The sequence below is a fragment of the Anser anser genome, assembly GCF_964211835.1.
Source record: "Anser anser genome assembly, chromosome: 3".
NCBI lineage: Eukaryota > Metazoa > Chordata > Aves > Anseriformes > Anatidae > Anser > Anser anser.
In genome coordinates, this window is record NC_139722.1 from 37,458,053 (window position 1) to 37,482,318 (window position 24,266).

At 36.4% G+C, this 24,266-nt stretch overlaps 1 protein-coding gene across 3 annotated transcripts in view; it reads right to left on the minus strand.

Annotated features, from left to right (window-relative positions):
* Positions 1–24,266, minus strand: part of IBTK (inhibitor of Bruton tyrosine kinase) — a 54,857-nt gene that overhangs the window by 8,363 nt on the left and 22,228 nt on the right. Inside the window, exons 10-26 of one of the 3 annotated variants that reach the window (XM_083828974.1) lie at positions 23,515–23,692; positions 22,201–22,375; positions 20,795–21,391; positions 19,505–19,591; positions 18,480–18,562; positions 18,353–18,390; positions 16,567–16,663; positions 16,075–16,176; positions 14,939–15,056; positions 14,075–14,135; positions 13,228–13,355; positions 10,831–10,943; positions 10,312–10,460; positions 9,771–9,934; positions 7,939–8,031; positions 6,503–6,661; positions 1,432–1,584 (exon numbers count right to left, since the gene is read on the minus strand). In XM_083828974.1, coding sequence (XP_083685100.1) covers positions 1,432–1,584; positions 6,503–6,661; positions 7,939–8,031; positions 9,771–9,934; positions 10,312–10,460; positions 10,831–10,943; positions 13,228–13,355; positions 14,075–14,135; positions 14,939–15,056; positions 16,075–16,176; positions 16,567–16,663; positions 18,353–18,390; positions 18,480–18,562; positions 19,505–19,591; positions 20,795–21,391; positions 22,201–22,375; positions 23,515–23,692 — 2,495 coding nt within the window. Of the gene's footprint in view, positions 1–1,431; positions 1,585–6,502; positions 6,662–7,938; positions 8,032–9,770; positions 9,935–10,311; positions 10,461–10,830; positions 10,944–13,227; positions 13,356–14,074; positions 14,136–14,938; positions 15,057–16,074; positions 16,177–16,566; positions 16,664–18,352; positions 18,391–18,479; positions 18,563–19,504; positions 19,592–20,794; positions 21,392–22,200; positions 22,379–23,514; positions 23,693–24,266 lie in introns of all 3 variants that reach the window. The other 2 variants (XM_083828975.1, XM_083828973.1) reach the window with 2 other exon arrangements.

Below are 24,266 nucleotides of genomic sequence, written 5' to 3' on the forward strand. Positions count from 1 at the left end.
GACTCTTCACTGCTCCCTGGAGTAACACAGTGAAGACAACCCAGGCTGCCACAACAAAGTTAAGTCATGTCAGGCCTATGTTTTTAGCTTGCATTATGAGCTACATACACACAGCTGCACAGCATAGCTCCCAAGGCTGAGCTGTCCCTGGAAACAACAGTGATCTGCCTCTGGACCCCATCCAGTTCACATCTCCACATTCATGACATTGTTCATCTACAGAAAATTTCTGGATTGCAGAAACTGGAAGGAGACAGTGTATGGAAGCACATTTATACAACCCCCCGAAAATCTCAAAATCTCATCCAGTGACTTAAGAGGTTTCAGTTTAATTACTACACAGTTAATCCAGGAAAAAAAAAAGACAAAGCAGAAACAGTAGCTGTGCAGCATCAGTAAGTCTGACATCAAGAAAGAGATGAGAATTACTTATGCTCTACACACATTCAATTTCCTTTTCTTAAAAAGGAAGAGGAAAGGATGCGGATAATTAATCTTCAGTGAAACAGTTCTTGAATGCCATTGGCAGAAGTCAGAGCCTGCTGTGACAAGAACTGTACAATCAAAGAATAAGATTACCTCAAAGTAGAAACGCAATTCCTAACTTTCAGATGGATGAGCTAGTCACCTAGGCTTTTTATACCTAACAGAGAGAAATAAGCATCTTCAGAGACGATTCAAAACAACCTGAAATAGCTCTGGAAGTGCCCTTTTTTCCAACTGATGATAGTCAGTCATCTAGGCTCCCACTAGCTTAATGTATCATTTTCAGACAATGAACATATTATGCCTGGATTCAGCTCAAAGAATCCAGTTTGCGAGCCTGCAGACGGGCCAGACTGCACAGACTAGACAGAGCAAAGCAAAAGGAAATGAAGTGACTTTATGCAGATCATAGACCACATGTGACAAAACTAGCAATGGCATCCGGTGCAAGTTCCCTTATCACCACCCCATGCCATCTTCCATGGGATGAACAGCTTTACCATTTTGCTAGCAATTAAACTTATCCTGCATCTCCACTCACCACAGTAACCTCAGCTTTATCCCTGTTTCTGAAGCACACCCCTCCATTACACACACTCTCCAAAGCCCTCCTCTCTCCCACCAATACTTTTATATACATACAGATGTGCATGTATTTTGTTTGTAGTCCTAAGTGTTTGTGTACGTGTCCATACATACAGACACAAACACTTCGAACAAAATATTAGCAGCAGCATTAAATTCCTTTAGTCTATTTTAAGTTTCCAATTCATAATATTTCATTCATAAAATCCTATTGACATTAAAACCATTAGAATCATTAGAAGAGTGCTTAAAGGATTTTAAAAATATGACAATTTGATCCTTTCATACTGCAGCAAAAGTTTAAATAGGTTATTGTGGTTCTTGTATAAAGAGTTGTTCTCAATTAGGAAAAAAACTTACTTTATGGTGTTTTGGACCAGTGAATCCTCAGTTCCTTTATATCCAGCCCTTTTGATACCAGTACCAGGTGAATTATTCACACTCAGACATTTTTCTTCTTCCATTACAAGATCACGGAATGACTTCGGCAAAGCAGCACGTGATGAAGATGACCTTTTAAATAAATACATAAATACATACACACATACACATATAAAGTGATGTATCTTAGCTTCTGTATCTAGCCCTTATGCCTGCTAGACCCCATCCACTAAAACGTCACTTTGGATCAAACAGGTAAACATCAGATAAGTTCATTACTCTGAGGTACTTAAGCATTTTGGACTTTTGCAGAATTAACAGACAGCTGTCAAACAGAACCAAGATACTGAACAAGTTACTTGGAAAAATCCCTTAACCTAACGTGAAATTCACGAAATTCATGCGCTTCATTTTCTTTTACTTGCATAAGCGTAATGTACACTGCTACTGAACTAGAGCCTGCATATCATCTTTCAAAAATAAAGTTTCATGAAAATACAGCACTTTAAAGTTATAGCTACTCTTAATGCTTTCTGATCCAAAGATTTATTTACAGAAATCAAGGTACTTACCCTCGGTTTCATCCCTCCCCATTAAGGCTTAGATTTAATTCTACATATGTTCTTACATTTAACTTTACTAACCAGAGCAGTCCCATTCATTTCAAACAACTATTCACAGTAATATCAAAAACATGAAATACATTTTAGAACTGATCTGCTCATCATCTACTCAAAGAAATAACAGATTAATTACAAGATTAGTTATAAATACCATTGAAGTAGAACAAGCTATCTATACGATGCTAATTAATTGTGCAACTACTGTAAGAAGGGAAGCATTTGATGTCAAAGATGTTTGAACTACACCAATGTGGTATATAAATTAAGAAAACAAACATTAGGCAATTAAAATGTTACAACAAAAGCACCTGAATGCTATATATGATATCTAAACCACACTAGACTACCCAGCAGTATTTTTTTTTCCTATTGCATAAGCAGCACATATGCCATACACTTTATACATAGACATATAAAGCAGAATGGGAACCACCAAATAGGACTCAGAGCCATTCCCCACATCCTCTATTTGTACTACCAGTTGGCATCCAAGAGTCCGGGCAAGCGTTTGACCAGAAGTTCCCAAAACTTACTATACTGGCTAGGCAAATGGTTACCTTGGGATATGCTGTCACAGAAGCCTCCTCTGATACTATCTATCTAAATAGCCTACCTACCTATCTTCATGAAAATTCTGTACTGCAATCAGATCCACTTCCAACACTGCACCAAAAAAAGCACACCACCACCACAAAAACACAACCCAACTGTGTCATTCTCAGATTGTGATTCTATCCAAAACAATGCAGATGGCTTAAAATGGTTTGGCTTAAAAACTCTTATGCATTTTCCCAACAGTAACAGCCCTAAGTTTAAGCTTGTTCTTCCTGATAAAATTAGATAGAAATGACAGTGTAACATTAAAAAAAAAATCCTTAAAAAAAGCTTCTCTAAGTTGTAACTGCAAAACTTCAAAGCATGAAATTCCAAAACAGCTGATGTTTCAGAGTAAGCTGAAATACTGACAAACTGAATACCTAGACATTAAAATAGAGAAGTATTGTATATATCAATTCTGAAGAGAAAGTTTCCATTCTTGAAAAGCCATAGGCTCTCCCATCTCCCCCTACATTTCCACCATTCTTTGGAGAAGGTAGCACAGCGGTAGCAGAGCTTCACTCCCCCCCCAAACTATGAAACGGTAGGTTACTTTTGGCAGAAAAGATAGGGCATGGTAGAAGATATACTGTGCCTTTTAGTCAACGAAAAAAGAGCCGGAAGGTCCCACACCCTTCTGGCAAGCGTTCTCACTGCGCATCCAAGATGAGTATCTCATTTCATTGGAACACAAGTTCTATGGCTTTGACTATACTGCATGCACGGAAATCTCACTCCATTGCCAGACACACTCTAACAGCCCATTGTGAATTTACAGAATAGAACTTTGCAAATATGGTGTTAGCGCAGATCAGTAACACCCTTCTATTTCATGTACAAAAACCACTTCGAACAACTAGCAGGGGCAATCAAATAATTGCTGGCTTGCCTGAAGCAGCTTAAAGTTTCTTCAACAAATGCTCTTTTTCGGCAGCTAGGCATACATTAAAATATTCATATACCTCCCACTGGTTCTTTGCTTGAGCTCGAGCTAGCGGCATTTTCCAGCTCAGCAGCCAGGGGAACACTGCTGAGGAACATACAAAATCGTGTGTGGTGACCACATGAGCATTAGACCAGATTCCATCCTCCTGAAGTAGATGCTGGCCTTTCCACTTCAGATTATTTGCATAACACAGTAGAGCCCAGCTACTTTCAAAACCTGCTAAATCAGAACCTTAGTGTTTTCTGGAGAGAGTTATCTGATATACTCAAAAATCAGTCCATATTTGCTTTTTAATTGTAAGGAACAGTTCATGGGCAGTTGGTAGCTTAAAACTGAACAACACAATAAGTAAAGAATTATCTACAGGAGAGTAAATGAATAGTGCTAGTAGCTTACTCAGATGTCAGACAAATGAAGTTACATTCCATATTTTGATACACCTTTTTATCAGAGCTTCTCTTAATACTATTGCCTGTATTCAGAAGTAAATAATTTAACTATAGGCCACCTATCTCGTGCTTTAGTTCATTGGCACAAACACTTCTAAGGTCATTTATCTTACACTGAAAAACAGGCCTTCAGGAACACAAACTTCTGAAGAAATTCAGGTAACTCTGTAAGTCACTCGATGTCCTCCAACACCTACTTCAGATTTTGTATCTAAAAAGCTGTGTATGAAGGGAAGAAGAGAAAGACAGACGCCCATACAAACATCAGCACGGACATCCCCCAAGTCACCCACCGGATGGTGCACAAGAGCATCATTTCCCTGGTGCTGCCACACTGAGTCACTGATGGGTACAAATGTGGTAGGTTTCTAAGAACACAAACTGGTGTGTAAGTGAGCCCGAGCGATTTGTGTTTCTAAGGCTGCATGCATCGGCACTGTAGATGTTGGGTTACACTCGCTGTTTATGCATAATTGTAACATTAGCAGTAAGATTAAGAATAGTAGCTAAAATACTATTGTAGTAACGTAACTCTGTATGTTGGACACTGGAAATATACACAATTTATTTTTTAATTATAATCAACACGTGATAAACAGATGCCTACAGAGGAGACTTTGTCAGAATCACTACCTGAAGGACACTTCATGCCACAATACCTTGAATCTACCACACAACAGCCCATTTCAGATCAGACTGATGCGATCCTTGAAAGGCCCTATAAAATACTAATGCCCTTTAACCATAAGTCTGAATGTACTGATTGGTGTCGCTAGAGAAGCGAAGCTTGTTCTGGTGCCATAACTGCAAGTAGGATACTATTTTTAGAACCACTTAGCTGTTTTAAAGTGCATGTTTTTGAGATGATTACAACATGCTCTCAAATTTTTCCTGTGAGTTACTGATAAATATTTTGTAATCCCAGCTCTACTCTACTGCTATTTATGTTCTGGAATATTTTTGTTATTACTGTCGTCTTAAACTAAGGTAACAGCATACCAACAGACCTGTGTGGAATCTCTAATAAATCTAAGGACACTCTAAAATCAAGGTGGTGATCATATTAACATCTGTGCAAGAAAGATGTGATAAATACATGAAATGGAACAGAGGACACAAGAAGTTCTAGATGTTACTTTATTTGACACAGGATAACTCTCAGGAAGCAACTACTGCCAGAAAGCAGCCTACCTTTTCCTCAGCCATCCCTTCATGTGATTTTTTTCTTCTCCTTACACTCATTAAATAGTTAACAGGCTACATGTCTGTTTTCAACTTACATAGCAAATAGGCAAAGATTCCAGCAGATGCATACTACTCTTATTTCTGAAAGGAGAAAGCAGTATATACAGAGGATCAAAGAAAAGAGTCCAAAGACACAAGAGGGAGGTGGCTCTAACTGTGGAAAGCATGTCTATCCTTTAAAAGACATGCTCCAATTTTACTTTGATATCTATTCAATATGAAACTACAACATAAGTGTCTAAAACAGCTAAACTGTCTAGGTAACAGTTCCTTTAAAACAAAAAAGGTTACAGCAAGCTTTGTTCCCACTGAGGCACAAACAGGTAAACTCTAGAGACAGCAAATGGCCTAAAATTCTTCTAGGTATTCTGTATAACAAGTACAGAAGCAAGTTGCAATGAAAAACTAGACCTTCTTGAATGGGGAAAAGCAGGAGAACCATTCAACATTTGCCTCCACATAAAAGCATGCACATAAGCATTTATTCTGTAGTAATTAAACACACCAAATTCACAAAGCTTATGGCTACTTGTTCAGTTATGCCTCTGCATCCTCTGCATCATACAACACTAATTCTAACCGTGAAAAAGAAATCGTGAATCAGGCTAGCTGTAATTGTTCACTGCTGTAAACTCAGTTTGTTGAACAGATTATAAACCATTCTTGTTTGATATACTGATATTTACTTGAACATTTAAATTGTGTTTAAAATGACTTTTAATGCTGATTACACACATTATACCTCCTCCCACTTTAAGAGTCCTTAATAGCAGCATCCATCACTCCCTTGCTCTACTCCAAAATCTGTTTAGCCTTTTCCCCCAGGAAGAACAAACTTTTTTTTCCTGACAAAGAAAAACAGCATTGCTAATGGTTATTAATAACCTCTTCCTGACTAAGTTTCAGAGCTTGTGTTCTACCTCTTTCTATACGTCACTTTGATAACATCTGCAAATACCACATCACACGCAGGCAAGAGCCAGATGGGATGCAGCCCTCTGACTCATTATAGCAACCACTGCATTTCCCTGCCCCATTCAAGTTTCTAGATTACTACCAAATGTAGATACAAATAACATTAATCTTTTTAATGAACAGAATCTAGGTCATTTTTATTTAAGAGACTGCTTTTAAGACACTAATGTAAAAATCCTCTAAAAACCAGAAGCGACATTTGACTTGTAACATACCACGCGTTCCCCAGTTTTGCAACTTTTGTAGGTGTGGGTGGTGCAGTTATTAGTGGAGTAGGCTCCGTGCTGGTAGTTACTGAACCGTTATCTTTTGCTGCCAAGGCAATCATTTTCCTTTGCTTCTGAGAAAGCTTGATTCCATGAGAAGCCATTCTGCTGTAAATTGATATTGCAAATAAAGACGTAAGATCAGTGTCCTTTCAGATGACTTGTCTTTAAAATTGCGTATTAAACTGAGAAATTTCTTTCCTAGACCAAAATACTTTATCCAGTATGGTGACAATGGGCAGACGGTGGACAGGGGGGTTGGTTGGATGGGGAGCAAAAGGAGGATCAGTAAGTATCAAGAGTGACGGAAAGAAAAGCACTATAAAATGACTCCTCATACCAATTCCTATAAAAGAAAATATAGGGTAGGAATAATTCTGAGAGAGATCCTCCACCAGATTAAGACTATTTTTGTGACTTTTCAGACTGACAGAAATTTAGTTCCCTTAAACCAAAAATATTCTTGTATTAAGAAAATATACACAACAGAATACAGCCATTTTTTCCTATGTGCAGTAATTTGTTTTCTAAATCATTTGGATTCTTCATTCTCAGATGTTTGGTTCACAGCTTCTGAATCAACCTAAACATCAATCCTTTACTTGGCTCAAAGAAAAACAAAATAAGACCACAACAAATAGTTTCTTCCAATTTACCATAAGCATATATTACTGACTGCGTAATACATTTCTCTCCTGTGATACAAAGAACTTGATCAAAAGGCTCCAGGACTCTTTTCCTAGCTCTCCTTTACAAGAATGTCACACTTTAAAGGTCATGCAAGTCAACTCCAGTTCTCTTCCATACATCACCATGTAATAAATGCCTGTTTTAATTCTCTCACTATGTCTTTCAGGTGCTTCTCAGAGCAAGAACCACCCTTGACTAAGAATTGCCAGTATCAACATATTGATATGTTGAGGTGATGGGGGACAGAATATAACGGAAAGAATGTGAGACGAGATAAAACTTCAGGATCAGTTACAATATAGTCCACAAGTAATTTCCTAAGTGCTATGTACAACAGTTAATTCTTTTTGGTTGAAAATAGTAAAGTTCAGCAGAACAAACCAATTATTTAAGACAGCAACTTCCCAGCACTTCCTTGCTTTCTTGTTTTTCATTTCAAAAGCTAGGACGTTTTCACAGTAGTTGACCAAGCAAGACTACAGTGAAAATAAGGGGATAAATTTTGAATGATAAAAACACAAACAAAAAAACACTATAATGAACCATAATATAAGTAAACAAAGTCTTTCAAAAAAGAAAGAGGACATCTTTTCTCCTACTTGTTTTCAACTCTGAATTGCCAGAACCACTAAGTAAATTCATAATGGCCTAGTCTATCACACTTTTCTTTTATAGATTTTGTTTTTTTTACCAACCTTGAATTTGTCTTTGGCATGGTTCCACATTTCTGCATATTTTCTTCAATTTCCATGATAGTTCTTAGATCCATAGCAGGAGGGCTGGCAGGACTAAATGAAAAATAAAAAGTTACCTTACAAGGCACTCATTTTTACTTACATTCCACAGTTCCAACCTTCACTGAAATCCTCTAAATCATACATAAGATTGGTAACCAGATGTATAATTGATGTCTGTTTCCTCAATTATGGCAAACCTCAAATACAATGTTTCTGACAAAACTTTTATAAATATATACATATTTAAGAACATACTATAAAAATACTCTCAAAACTCATTATACTATGAAACAAAAAGATGTGAACTGTGATTACTTTAAAAAAATTAGGAAACTAAATCCAGGATACTTATTTAGTAGCCAACTTCTCATGTTAAGTATTAGAGGAGCATTGTTCACAGCTTCTTCACACAGGCTGAAATATCCTTCTTTGAAGAACTTGTTTAAAAATATTTCACATGGCACAGAACCTTCTTTGCCAGTTAAAGCTCTGTACAAACACCAGCTACACTGTCAAACTTCGGGAATCTTTTTTTTCTTGTAAATTGCCTACTTTTAAACTTCCATCGAAATAAACATGAATCGAATCCAGACATTTCCAAGATGTAAAACTATGAATTAAAACCTATGTATTCGAAGATATTTGTAAATTAACTACATTTAAAGACAGACCCTGAAATCAGACATAAGCAGCACTTTCTCTCTACATAAAACCAACTGCCATGGACTAAGCAGTGAATTAACCAGTAGGAAGTCACACCAAACCCTGTCATCACTGCTCCTTAGCAGTACTTCAACCAAATATGCTACGCTATTAATCCTTAAAACGCTCAACAGAACAGTGCTGCCTGCCTTTTTTGGATATCGTGTGCTAGCAATACTAGAAAAAGCAAACGAGTGCAAGGGAAACCCATAAAGGTACAGGAATATAACACCAAAGTCCTTTGGCTTTATTTGTTCCCTTTTCGTGTAACTCTCTAAAAAATATCCCAGAAAAATTGTAAGGCAGAAAATGGAGCGGGTACTTCTTCCAACTAGTCTGAACACTAAAGATTCGGTTGGAGGATGTGTCGCCCTCTCTGCACAGACTACGTGACAAGACAAAAGTCGAGACCTAATGGACCCTGCAGGCTGAATCATATACTTCAGAGCTGGGATTTTTAATTTCTACAGCTTTATCACCTGCATTCACAAAGCTCATCAGACACAACCAACAGAGGCTGGGAAAACTCTGGCAAGTTATCACTGTATGATTCCCTAAATCCTTGACCCTCTTCCCTCATCAGCCTTTACTGACAACTGTCAGGGTCAGGACATAAAGCAAGATGGAACTTCAGCCCATTAGAGTACTGCTGCTCTTTCACATGTAGATACTACTACAGATAAAAAATATCATATTCAATTATTTTATTACAGTACCAGTTAAAGCTGAGGTGTTGATTTTCACAGACCATTTAAGTTTAAAGGAATGGCTTAAAAACGCCAAAGCACAATAGTGCTTCCAATGGCTGCAAGCATCATCTGATTCCACAGAATATGGCCACGTATTTTACAAAAGGTTAATGAAGCAGGCCTCTTCAAAATAAGACTGCACAAGTCCAGACTGGTAAGACTTTAAAAAGTTATCAATAGCTTTTCTCAAAGAAAAATTCTCAAAGAATGCATTTTTAATGCACATAAGTAACTTATGATCATTTTGAGGATCAATGAACTTTGCAGACTGAATAGCATTTGCCAGCACATGAAGAATACTGACTGTAACTTAGGTAGGTACAACAACTATTACTCCACCTGAAACTGGTTGCTACCCAATTGGGAGAGGTTGCAGAGTTGGTTCTGGAACTGGGAATGAACTGTGGAACAGACTGTACCAATGCTGACGATCCCCTGTATGACTTCATCTCCTTGTTAGGTTGAGAAGCTTTCATAGGCTGACTACATGCTTTGTCTTTCATCTAAAAGAGTCAAAAAAACGTTGCATAAATATTCTCCAAATATTCTCAAAATTTTTCCCCTCAGAAAAAAAAGTGAACCCCTGCTCAGACTATTATTTGTAATCCCCCCTTATTTTTTGCTTCACACTTCACCCTGAATCATCTAAGCCCAAACATGCATCTTGTTAATGGAAAATTTACTCTGAGATGTTCACTTCTAAAGCTCTAACACTTAATGTAGGCAGAAATACCTCAAAATTATTTTTCTTTGCCAGTTAAGCAAAAGTCTCTCCGTCTTAAGGACGACAGCTTCTCAGAAACACTCCAAAGATGCAAACCCTGCTTTTGATGGATTAGATAAACATAAAAATAAATTGCTAGGAACAAACAGACCCAACCTCAGTCTTCTCTGGATGAAATCCTTTTGTGAAGTCAGGGGACTGCAAGTCTCTGGGGCTACCCACTCCTGCATAACTACCTTCAGAGTCAGAGGTTAGGAGTTCTGGAAGCGATTCTACGGAGTTAGTTTTATCCAGCTTTATGGAGCCTAAGAAATAAGAACAGGAAGTAAAACTATTATATCATGAGAGCAGGACTAAACAATGCTTAAAAAAGCAAAGCAAAAATTATTAGCTACATAGCATGGGTACAAAATAACTAATTTGTTACACTAAAGTGTCCATTAGCTTTGTTTTTTACAAAAGCCATGCTTTTACAGAAAACTTTGCACACAAGCTTAAGATGACAACCATTGCTTTAAACAACTTAGTCTTAGGGATTCACCATTCAAATTCAACTGTGGTGTTTGCTAGAAAACAAATCTTTGCAAGGTTTAATGGTTGAAGTATAAAAATTGCATTGCATGTTAAACTTTATGCTCTGTTTTTGTATCTGAAAGGAAACACTTTCCCACTGACCTGTAGAGGCTGGACTCTGAATAATGTCTGATAGATTATATCCCCCAGAACTGTCAGAGCGTTTCCGTGGCTTCTTTTTTGCCTTAGTTTTTGCTCTTTTGAAAAGGGCTTCCCTGTTAAAAACAAAAAATTACAAGATGGATTAAACCATGAAGGAAATCTAGTCTCAGAAGTATCAATGTCAAGTTTTTCAGGCAACAGCCGTGGTTATGCTTTAAGTAGTAATAGTTGCTCCCATCAGCTGTCACTAGCTGTTTCCTCCTCCTCTGGCATTACCCTTGTTTACGCATTGGCATAAATATTTAGTAAATGATTCAGAGGGGAAAAATAGGAGGAAAAGAAAAAACCTCTCACATAGATCTAGTCTCTGATCTGTTCCACTGCACAAACACTTCTGCTGAGACAGTGGAAGATACAGCAGCTGCATAGGCTGGCACTGCCACCTAGGTCAGATTAAACTTGCTACACATCACAGCAACTGGCAGAAAGCAAAGTTGTTCCTTATGCCCAGCACAGATACTGACACCAAGTTAGCACTACCACTACAATAGAGTAGGTATGTGGTCATGTAACCACAATGTCACTTGTTCCTACATATCCTACAACATTAAGGATAGCGGAATCAAATAAAAGGACTCTTATTTTAACAAAACTACTAGAAATTCAGAATTAAATGAATCACAGCTACAGTACCTCGATTTCTTCTCTACCTTGGGGAGATAAATATATATGAACCTATTTATTCCTGCATCAATAATGTAACCTTAAAATATTTTTCCTTTTAAAAGAAAATTTCCCTATCCCCTAAAGGCTATCACATAGCCTGTAAAAAAGACTGAAAGGATGAAAAAAGGATGAAAGGCTTTAGGTCTAATAACAAAACAGCCTCTCAGTTCTTTTGATCTACCAGCTCTTATCTAAACTAGTTCACTTTAACACAACTTCACATTACCAAGTCATCACACCTAATTAATTTTTCATAGTTGTGAACACGTCACAGTCAATTTCTCCAGTTTAAAAACTGTACCAAAACAAGTAGCTGTAAGTTTATTTGCTCATCAGAAAAGAAGCATATTAAGTTAGCCTGACAAGACTCTACAAATCCTATTGGTCTCACCTCCCTGTCTTTACAAGTGTAAAAGCAGAATAACAGAAGTCCAGAAAGCTACCAAGAACAAGTTACCTGATCTACAGTTGTTTGAATCACATTTTCTAACACTTCTTAAACATAGGCAGTTTGTTTTAATCACTCTTCAGCAGATACTACCAACAGATTAAAAACTCATGCTACAAAACTTGCTATTTCACATGACATTGTTAACATTAAGAAATGCAGATTAACAGTATTTTCCAAATATATAGTACATTAAAAATATGTATTTTTTTCTCCTAACTCAGTGAATTTCATAGTTTTTTCTCATACATACATAGCTGCTGCCACATATGCACAATGCCTAAACATTGTTTTCAATGCTCATTTTCCTACTTTTGCTGGACAGAATAGGACAGATAGAAGGGACCTACAAACATCATCAAGCCCAACTGCATGCCTGTTTCAGGGCTATCCAAAAGTTAAAGCATTATTAATGGGGGCATTATCCAAATGTTCCTTGAACACTGATTGACATGGGGCATTAACCACCTCTTCAGGAAAGCCTGTTCCAGAATTTGACCACCCCTCACAGTAACAAAAATTCCCTTTCGATCTATCTAGTCTGAACCTTCCCTGAAGCAGCTTTGTGCTGTTCCCATGCATCCTATCACTGATTCCCAGGGAGCAGAGACTGGCACTTCCCTCTCTCCTCCCCTGCTCAGCAGGCTGCCGAGAGCCACAAGGTCGCCCTTCAGCCTCCTTTTCTCCAGACCGGTCAACCCAAGTGTCCTCAGCCTCTCCTCATAGCACATGCCTTCCATCCCTTTTTACCATCTTTGCTGCTCTCATCTGGATGCTTTCAAGCACCTTAACATCCTTTTTATATTGTGGAGCCCAGAACTACACATAATATTCCAGGAGAGGCCACACCAGTGCTAAATATAGCAGGAGGATTACCTCTTTTGACAGGGCACATAGCTGGCTCATGTTGAGCCTGCTGCCAACCACCACCCCCAGATCCCGTGCTGCTGAGCTGCTCTCCAGCCACTTGTCTCCCAGTCTGTACCTGTGTCCAGCACTGCTCTGTCAATCAGATAGGGAGGAGGGAAAGTGCTCCACTGCAATTTCACAACATTTTGTAATACTTAAGGGCACTGAGAAGTCTTTGAAATCTCCATTGCTCCTATTTCCTAATATATTTCAATTCTGAACCCAAATGGAGTCAGTCAGGCACCATACAAAGGGGTATAAATACCATATGTACCTCACTTAGTTACAAATGTTGATGTAAAACAGATACTTACTGAGAACTCTGTTCTGTATTAATTTCTTCCTTTAAAAAAACAAAGTTCTCTCCATCTTCAGGTTCAAAAGAACTCAAATCAGGTCCATCTGGATAGGGAGTAATTACCCTCCTGACCATAGCTGGAATCTGTAGTTGGAAAAGCTGTTAAAATCACTGCTCTTTAATTGCTTCCTAGTAAATACTTGATCTCTTGTGGAAGGACCAAAAATGACAGTTATTTAAAACACTTTTATAGATTAAGCAACTGATTATTTAACCAGTTTACAAACTTCAGTTACTTCTCTAAGCAGAATGGAAGAAGAATTCTTTCTTTTAAGTGATAGACTCAGAATGTATATACGTTTCAGCTGCCTCTAACTCCTGACAGAAGACATTTCATGTTTGCATTAACTCTCGTCCTTTACTTCCATACAGTTAAAGAATACAGGATTATAATGCACCTTGGTTTTCCCCTTATGCATGGAAGTTCAACTTTTACATTATTTTTCTCATTGCCCTTAAGATCTAATGAGAACACTGTACTTTTCACTGGTGAAAGTCTTATTTGTTTTCTTCTCCTTTCTTCTAAGGGATGTCCTTTTCCACAAATCTTCCTTAATTTTTCCCCACACAACAATTGTTAATTAAAGAACATTTAATGGATTTATAGGACTGTACTGTTGTAGCAATGGCTAGTAACTAAGGAAATATGAGCTCCATGAGAGTGGTAATAGCAGCAGCCAACCTTCATTTTTTGAGTCATACATTCCACTTGCAACCTGTCAACTACAGACCCTGCAGGTATGTATTATCCACCTGTTCTCACTTTAAACCTGACCACCTTACACTCAAGTTGTTCAGCTTACCATTTTCCTGTAGTAAACAGAAAGATCCTTTACAACTTCATCACTTAAGACATCCAGAGTCCTTAAAAACAAACAAAAAACAAACATTGCTTTTTCAAGCTTTCAAGATAAGCTTAGCTTGAAAAAGATAAAAATAAAAATTACATTAATGAAAAGCTCAAATGAACGTCCTAAATAAATCTTAGATGCATTATTACACATCCATAGTAGTCACGCAAATGGAAGGAAGTATAAACTAGTTAATGCTCTTGTTATAAGGCAGGATTAAAACCCTAACCTTTCTAGACAGTCTACATTTCCTTAAAGCCACAGCCAACACAGACCTATGTAGTTAATTACAATGAACTGATTATTGCCTTACCTGTTTCTGCATAGATATGTCTGACACATATCTAACATCCAAGTCTAAGCAAATTCTTCTGTAAAGTTCAGCCACAATATCCTCTGACATTTATGCCAGAAAGTAATACTATAACAAGTTCTGCAACAAAATTCTATCATGCCTGCATGAATGGCTCTCCTTGCCCAAGGCTATAATTGCTAAGTTTTGTCTCAAGCCTACCAGATCAGAATTCTTGCTACCTATTAATGACTGGGTATGACTTCATACGTATGAAGATGTAAAGAGAAGTTTCTCCCCCTAATTCGGGCTTTTCATGCCAGATTGTAACAGTTTTTTGTACTCAGAGTACGTACAGATAGATATATAATTAGCTTCTCTCTCCGTTTGGCAAAAATGAGCCTTCCTTTATAGGAACAGCATTCAGTTGCGCTTTAAGAACCTTATAGTTCTTGCAAAAACTGCCTTTTTGGAATATCTGAATTAAACAGCTAGTACACAAACACATATGCATCTCTCCTTACCTTGCTTCAAGCAAAGCTGCCATATTGAGTCCTATGAACTGCAGGCAGGACAGTTTTAACTGTTCAGCATTATACGTTGCTGAGAACTCCAGCAGCTCAGCAGCATTCTTTAAAGTAACTGCAAAGAGAAAACACAACAAACTAAGTTCATAAAATCCCGAAGGCTGGAAAAGACCTCCAAGACATCTGGTCCAACCGTCCCCCTACCACCAATATCCCCCACTAAACCACTACCTTAAATAGAATCACGGAGAACAGGATAACATGTTACTATATCATGTAGCATTTTTTCGGACTTGTTGCACAGCAAAAACAAGTTAATTAAACATCAAGAAATATTTTTCCTTCCTAGAAAAAACACTAATACTCAAATAGTCATAAACTACAGCAAGCTCCACATAACTTCACAGCAGCTTGAATGCAAGGGCTACTTCACAGAAATATAAAGATCCTACCTACAGATACATTAATTTCAGTATATTGAAATTCAGTGGATCAAGGGGAAAAAGAAAGTTAAAACCAGCAATTTTCATACACACAGCACAAAACTCTTCATTAATCTCCAAATCTTCCTTTAGGTGGGAAAAAGAAAAAAAGCTGGGGGGAAGGTGAAGTCATCAAGAAATGACAAGCAAAAATTGTATGCTGCCTTTGCATGTGAAGCTGAGCAACATCTAATGTTTTCTAGAAGAGACAGATCTTAATAGCCATATAGGAACACTACTGTGTCAACTAATCAGAAGACACAGGAGAACTCAATGCAAGAACAGAAATAGAAACACAACACAAATTTTGTCATGTTTTAAAGACAAGGAATCTGAATTTAATGAAGAGAACAGAAATTGGCAGAAATAAAGCTCTGATAAATTTGGTTTTTGTGATTTTTTTTTAAATAATTAAAGATGGTGAAATGAAGAAAAGGAATAAAGAAAAGGAAGCTTAAAGAAATAATGATTATGCTAACCTAGAACCTTACCCAAACTAAAGAAGCAACAGTCATCACTGTGCAATTAATGGCAGAAGGTAACCAGAGCAAAGAAATATAAGTAATTCCATGCTGAGATAAAGATGAAAAGCCAACATCTAAAAAAGTATTTTAATCTTTGAGCCATTGTAATAGAAGTGTAAGAACTCACGTTTTTCTGCAATGGCTACTTCACACATTTCTTTTAGTCTGGATATAAGTAGCTGGTCTGCTACCACAAGAACGTTACATATGAATTCCACATTTTGAGAATCTGGAAAATAAAGCATCACATAAACAGTGGAGGCAAATCATGAGCAACTGTAACACACAGAGCTTCAGCAAGATTTTAGCTGGAGACAAACGTACTGGCTCTGCCAATTCTGATGGGGGTTTTCACAACACAAGGAATAAAATAGAAAACCATAAAAGGTGATTATTATATGTATTTTTTTTTTAAAGCTAAAGATGGGAAAAGGGAAACTGGAGAGTCTGACAAACTGGGAAAAAAGGTACAACACAGCTTGGGGTAAACAGCCTCAAAATATAACGACACACCAATTTGGATTTTCTACATAAAACTTCAATGCAAGCATGGAATTTCTATTTTAAAAATAAAAAACATGCAGAAGCTGCAGTTGAGTTAAAAATATGTTACTGGCACCTTTTACTGCAAGAGCTTCATCTGTATACAGGTAATCTATAATTATCTGCAGTATGTCAGAATGGATCGGCATTTCCAGAGCAGAACAACAGGAAGCCTAAAATGCAAAAGGAGAGGAAAAAAAGGTAAAAGAAGTTAACTACTTAGAATAAAATAAATTAAGACAGTAATTATATTTAGCAAATCACTCAGGCTGAAGTTCACATTTTCAACGTTAAACAATTATTTAAGCATTTGGACAAAATCTCTTCAAATTCTTAAAGAATTGATCGAAGCAGTACAATTAAAGTCTGTCCAAACTTCTAAATAACCAGGAAACTGCTCGGTGTTTTTCATCAATTCAAGGGTCTTCTCAACAATCCTCTTTAATTACATTATTTTAAACACAACTGTTCAAAAGTAGAGAACTGAACTTCTTTCCTTTCAAGGCAGAACATCTAGTGAAATCACAAGTTATCATTTAAGAATAGAATTGTAAGGTTACATTTAGCATTTTCTGTGGGATTAACAGTAAAGAATCCTCATCAAACCCTTCATTTGAAGAACCATTGTAACCATTAAGGCAAAGCTTTCATATGAGCAAACATTAGCCATTAAATCATGTAATTGTCATTGTTCAAGTTTATTCAGTGTCACTGCTTAACAATTTCTATTTATTTCAGTCAGGGCTGAAACAAAGTTTCATACTAAAAGATTTATTTTGCTTAAAAACGCGTTACTGGTACTGACATATCTCCCATCCTAGGTTTAAAAAACTCTTACAGACAGATTTTTATACAACATCTATAGCACTTGATTCACAAAATATTTACTTATGAATACAGTATGATTTAGATTTGCTTATGAAATAATAGACAACTGAATCTACATACAGCTGATACAGCCATCACCAACACAAATCAACACCTCAACACTTTTTTTTTTTAATCACTCGTCTCCCTATGTTTCAGATATGTTTTCTCATGGATGACTGAGGCAGCACAGTAACTTAAATGATATGTAAAGTTCTGTTACTCAGCAAAAAGAGCTGCCAGTATTTCACCAGGTTCTTAGATTCAAGTATTGCCAAAAAGCTATGGAAAGTTGAGAAAACACTTGAACTTTGCTTCAGCTTTCAGTCTCTGAAAAATGCTCATCCATCTACGTCTTTCCACTCATCCACTAAAAATTATCAAGAGTATTCAGACACTTAAACAGAAGCATCTAGTGAAATCCCCATGTCCAGGAACAGCTGAGACACTGATACACACAACTAGCAAATAGAAACTAAGACACATAGAATACCAACACCTTCTGAAGCAGCATCTGGGGACTTCTGTGGAATAGCCTTCGATATACTCTATTCTATTAACAGGAGAAGTCAAATAGAGATTCTACACACTGACTTTCAGTTTTGCTGTACCTTTCACTCAGTACTTATGAAAAGCTACTCAATAATGCATACTACTTAATTTGTAAGATCTTTCATAGAAAAAATATGATAATACAACCAAAGGCATCAGTGTCTTATATGAACAGGCCAGCATCAACCTATGAACTAGCTCAAAATAAACTGCAAAGTAATAATTTGATCTCCTGTTATATATATTCTTACATTCATTATTCTCATAGAATACAAAATCTCAGCAGTACAAATGTAATTTAACCAAACACGTTTTTTTCCTTGCAAATGGGAGCCAAGAACCCAGCCCTTCCCTTTCCCTATTATTTAAGACACATTAGTCTAGAAAAAAACTGAAAAGCTGTCACAAAACATACTACCACACACATTTATTGGCAAGCTTACCTCAATCCATGAGCTGCTTAACATGCTGTGAAAATAATCTGTAAAGAAAGGCATTTCAGTTCAAGATGCAATAAAAGTTCAGTTTTAAAGAAATATGTATTTAATATATATATATACACACACATACCAAGTCTTGCACAAAGTACACACTTATGACACGGGAATTCCTTTCCATCTGAAGATTTCAGGGTCACATCACAGAGGTACGAGCTAGAAGACATTTAATAGGATCAGAACTGTGACTGTTCAGGAGACTGTCAATTGTATACTATACAAATACATTCTTACTTGAGCAAGTTAGGACTTCACATAAAATACATTTGAATTTTAATAATTTTAAATAAAATGAACCTAACAGTAAAGACATGATAGTTTTAAGGGAGAAGGGTTTTTTGGGCAAAGAAAAGGTTCACAAAAGGCAGTCATTCCATCTCAGGTTTTTCCTTCAAAACTTTGTCAAGTACTGTTTCAAACAGCTACGACCAAATAATTAATTATGGCTAATTTTAGTTAATCTCAAGTGGTCTACATTAAGTTAGTTATTTCTGTTAAATTAATACCTACTACAAGCTTTGGCAAAGCATTTTAAGAGTAAAGTAATCCAACTTCTTTTTAAAAAGTTACTTTTGCACAACATAGCTTTTATTAACTATATAAGCCAGCTATTCAAGCCAGTCATACCAAGGGAATTAAAGAACAATGAGCCCTTTTATAAGTGTAACGAACTTCTTCTACTGAAAGATATTCCAGAGATTTTTCTCCTTAGAAAAACACATCACACATTTGCTTATTTCCAAATCCATGTAATCTCAGTGTCATAGCAAGCATATTTGCAAGAAGTCAATCTGCTTTTGACTGGACTACCCACAAAATCTCTCCTGGCATTAGTATTCTATGACAGTTAATCAATGGAACACATTAACATACAGGAGAAAGAAGCCAAAATATACTGTATATAACCTATCCCAGATTATCGAAACACAGATCAGGGTATCTACAGAGAACTTCCAAATACCTGTTACCGTGAAGGGGACAAGGGTACACCAGAAGCTAAACACATGGCTAATCAAGCTTGGCATACACTTAACAGGCAATGAGATGACAGAAGAGGAAGATGGCAGAGCTGAGGAAAACTTAATTTTAAAAGTTTACCATTTCTTCTGATTAAACTTCAGTTTGTTCCCATTCTTCCTGTTGATAACATTAATTTTTCCATTTTCTAACCTGACTCCATCCAATCTGCAAATCATTAATATCAGTTATAAGTAATATAATTAGTATACAGTCCAAACTATTAAGAAAAACAGTTTCAAGAATTAATAGCACTTCAGCAGGCTAATATTGTAAATACGAAAAAGAATCAAAACAATTTTTCATAGAAAACTGCAAAGGGCCAGTTGTAAAATATAACTGACATTCTTTCTACACCTTAGCAATCTTATTTATCTTTAATGAACACTATACTTAAGGCCAAAGTCCAATATTGCACAGTCAAAAATCTAAGAGTTAATGTATTCTACTACCAGTCAGTTATCTGAACAAAGACAGTGGTGTGGAAAAGGCGTACATTTCAGCACAGGCTTTTTAACATTCTAATTTATGAAGAAGGCTTGTGAGTTGGAATGGTGAAGATGCAAGAGCGTTGCTGGTGGATTACGTAGCAATATACTTTCAATGAGAAAGTGTTTTACCATGACAATTTTACTTGGAAACTCAGTTTTAGCAGCAGCTTTACATCTTTGCTGATTAATTCTAGTGTTTGTGAAAAATACAGTGAAGAAACTGCCGTAAAACAGCTCATTACCTCCTCCGGAACGGAAAGACAAATGCAGGAAAAAGAGTAATATAATTCTACAGAGATATTTGATCTCATTTTCATTAGTTTCAACACTAAGAGTGCATCAGTTAAACAGGAATTTGGACAAATAAATAAATAAAATAAAGCAAAGTTATCTGTGGAAAAATAGGTAGACTATGGACCACAGCATAGAAATCCATCAATCCAAAACTCAATCAGATCAGCTGACTCTTACAAAAGAGATAATGTTTTATGAAAGTCATTTTTGAAAGTTGGGTCATTTGCAACAGATGCCAAGTCTTGGCCCTTAGAATTAGGGCCAAGAGTACATTTACATCACGTAAAACCTTACTGGAAAATGTTGCTTTAAGTACAGAATTGCACTAATGAAGTCTAATGCTGACATTATTCAAAAAAGTCATGTATACTTTGTCTTAGGAAAGAACATCAGAACAAACTGATGTTGCTTCAAAGAGGTGACATAGTGTATGCTGTAAGCTTTTATACTTAAAAACATAAAAAAAAGCAAAAAAGGCAGACTCAGCAACCCTAACTAGTCTTCAACTTTAATAACAAGCTAAATCAGCTTAAATAACATACCATGAAGAGCTTGCCAGAATATAAGTGTATTTCCTTTCACCTACCTTCCACTTAAATTGCTGAGTCCAAATTTTTTTGCAGTACTTTGCAGCATTTTTATGAGGTTAGATTCTTCACCAACAATTTTGCCTTTTTTAGACTTGTTCTTCTGTTTTTCATTTAGAATTTGCACTTGATTATTTCTGTAAATTTCAAATGCAGACTTTCTGTTAATATCTTCATCAAAACTCATTTTGTTCAGGTTAGAAATTAAAGTATTTTCATATTCTTCTGACTTTTCTTTATGCAGGATTTTTGGTTTATAACCATGAGTCAAAAGATCACAAGTATCAGTGTAAATGAATTGCAGAAGGTATGCAAACAGATCTGGATGAACTTTTTCTATTACATAAAGATCACATCCAACAGCATCTTCATCTTTACGGTAGACATCTGGAGTGTCTAGCTGATCATCACTGGAAACAAACAGCTTCTTGAAGAAGTCAGAGCGTACAGCCAAGATGTATTTGTGCAGAGGGTAAGTTCTTGTGCCAATCTGAAAAGTCACATCATGGATGCTGTCCATTTCATCTGTTTCATCTAGCAGCTTGCCAAAATCCTCTCCAAAACTTGATAATGACACACTTGGAATTTCATAGAGACTAGAAAAAAATGAATCCCATCAAAGAAAAGCCACTATTTACAATCCCACAAAATTTTACACAGCACGGTTAGCGAAGAGGATGAGGGTGTTCTCATTTGTTTTTTATTATTATATTTTCTTATGTTGCTGGACTACTCCATTTCATGTCCTATTCCTAAAAGAACCAATAATATGCTACTTAGACTATTAAACCACATACGTAAAACCCACCATGTTTCAGAATACCAAAACCAGCATTTCATCTTTATAATTAAGCCCATATACATGTATTATCAGATCTCTCTCAGATCTCTCTCAATTTTCCAACAACAGGACAAATATTTACTGTATTTCACATTAGCTTTTTTCTTATTACTTTGAATTGTAATATCTACTCCTGTATTAGATGTATTAGAAACTATTACAGGAGTGCAAGGAACGTCATTCAGTAGTCTATTCATTTTTCCAAACAAAGATCCACTTTTCACTTTCATTTAGAAGTTGATTACTGAAGGGATGAATTTCTACAGTGCTTAGATCTGAGTGTATTAAGAACTTAAGAACTACATTGCAAATGCTTGCCTTAAACTCTTTATCTAAAATATCAACGCTACCTATCCTAATTACTCAAAGAACTCAGCTTATTCATTTGTATAACACGGCTGATTACTAACAAGTGCTATTCTCTGGCAATATAGATAACCACATATACTGTGACTTCTGTATGAGCTGAAAATTAAGCTTTTTTGAAAAGCAGAACAATTTAATTGTTATCACATGCACAAACACACAGAGGAAGAAATACAGTCATTGGTATTTTAAATATACCTTGTTTTAGGATCTGACTGTAAAACAGCAAAGTTGCATCCATTAGGATCTGTAGCAACACTAACTGCTCGGTGGACAAAAGTAAGTTTCTGAAGTCGAATTCTTTCATACATGCTGTTTGTTTCAGATGAAGAAGGTGTTTCACATGAAGCATTCTGAGGGCTCGATACAAGTTCTGCTAAAAAAAGATGTGAAAAAGAACACGAGATGGTCAAGCTAATTACAATGTGCAACTGATAAAAGAAGGCAAGATTTATGATTTCAAGTCCACTGATGCAGTCACTGATAAAGTCTGGACTACGCTGAAGATTTCAGCTCACATATCGACATGTTTATTAAAACTTTCAAAACAGTAATACATAGAAAGCTCTCATTCACTGCCAAGCAGTCAGAATGTCAACTAGGCATTCACCCAGTCAACAGATCTGGATTCTAAAGTTTCCTTAAAGATACCAAAGCCACAAAATGAACATTAATAAGCAGAAAGATCAGAGTGCCTACAGATATATACCAGCACCAGGACAAAGAATGCAAAAAGGTGTGTCTGGGAACTACTATATGATGTTGAATAAAGGAAAGTAATGACAGAGCAAAACTAGTATGCAACTCTGCAATGAGCAGCAGAAGAAAGATTTTTGCTGTCAAAAAATAAGTTAATTTCCGCATAAAATTAAAGATGGAATCTAGATATCAGATGAGGCAGAACTATAAAAAAAGATGTAAAGCTCAAATACAGCCCAGGGTGGGAGTAGATCCATTGCTATCTATAGATTTTTAAGACATCTAAATAAATAGAGACCCCAGTTTCAATTAAAATCCTGTCCTGTAGTAGAGGGGTATCTTCTTCACAGAAGTACAATCCATTAGGACCTATTCTCAGCAATATCAGAGAAGTGAATAAGGAAGAAATTGCTCTGGAGACCATACTACTTTCAGATAAGGGTCTGTGAAGAAATATAAGGTTTCACTGACTGAGCAATGACAAGCAAGTACATGCTCCTAATTCAATGCCAGTTTTCTAGGACTGGTCATTTAATGCGTGACAAAATTGTTACGGTGGACCCTTGTACTACCACTGTGTTTTTAGAAGTACTCTTCTTCCTGGAAATCTCCACCTGAAGGTTAACCAAACTGTAAGCCTTAGGATTACTGAGGAAAGAAAACAGTAGCAGTCAGCGTACCTACCATGGAGAAAAGAAATAACTTGACACACAGTACCATTAGATCAAGCAGAAGAAAACAAAAAGACTGTGAAAGTTTGATTAAACTATTTTATTGATTTAAAGTACTTCTAATTAGAAAGTCATAACTAACCTTTCTTTTCTGATGTTTTTTTCCCTTCTTCCAGCCACTTGCCAGTAAAGGCTTCACCATCCTGTGTGACAAACATCATTTCATTCCTATTTAAAGCAACATCGGACATGAAGACTTGCCGGCCATACACCCAACGACATTGCTTCATGGAATTGTTAGATGACTTCCAGCAAAACACCTGTAACATCAGTACCATTTTTTCAGAGAACGGGAAAACACCCATACGATATAAAGACAGTTAGTATTATACAACACAATACTTTTTAAACACAAGAACGTGCCACCTCAAAGTCACATATAAAAAGAGAATGACATCCTCTAAAGTCTTATCCTAAAACATTATGAGCATCTATTACGAAGAACCTACAAGTAAAATGGGGAAACCCTACTACGATATCTAATCCATTTGCCCACGAAGAGCATTTGAAAAGCTTCTCTGAATATTTAAGCAACTTTGTAAGACTCATTTACAGGACAGCTTTTACTGCCATTTCAGTAAGGACAGCAAAAGGTAACAAGTCAAGTCAAGCAACAAGCTTAATCCAGTTCTTGATTTACGAGTTTGTTCCCCTGGTTTGCTTGTAAATTAGGTCAAATTCAAAGCTAACAGAGCAAAAACAAACCATTTCTTACTAATTGTTTGAAAAAAATCTTAAGTTTCTCTGTAGCATCCAAGGTTCTGCAGTGGAGACTATAACCAAATATAAACATGAAAACATGCAATACAAACATGAAGGACTACAAGCATGAAA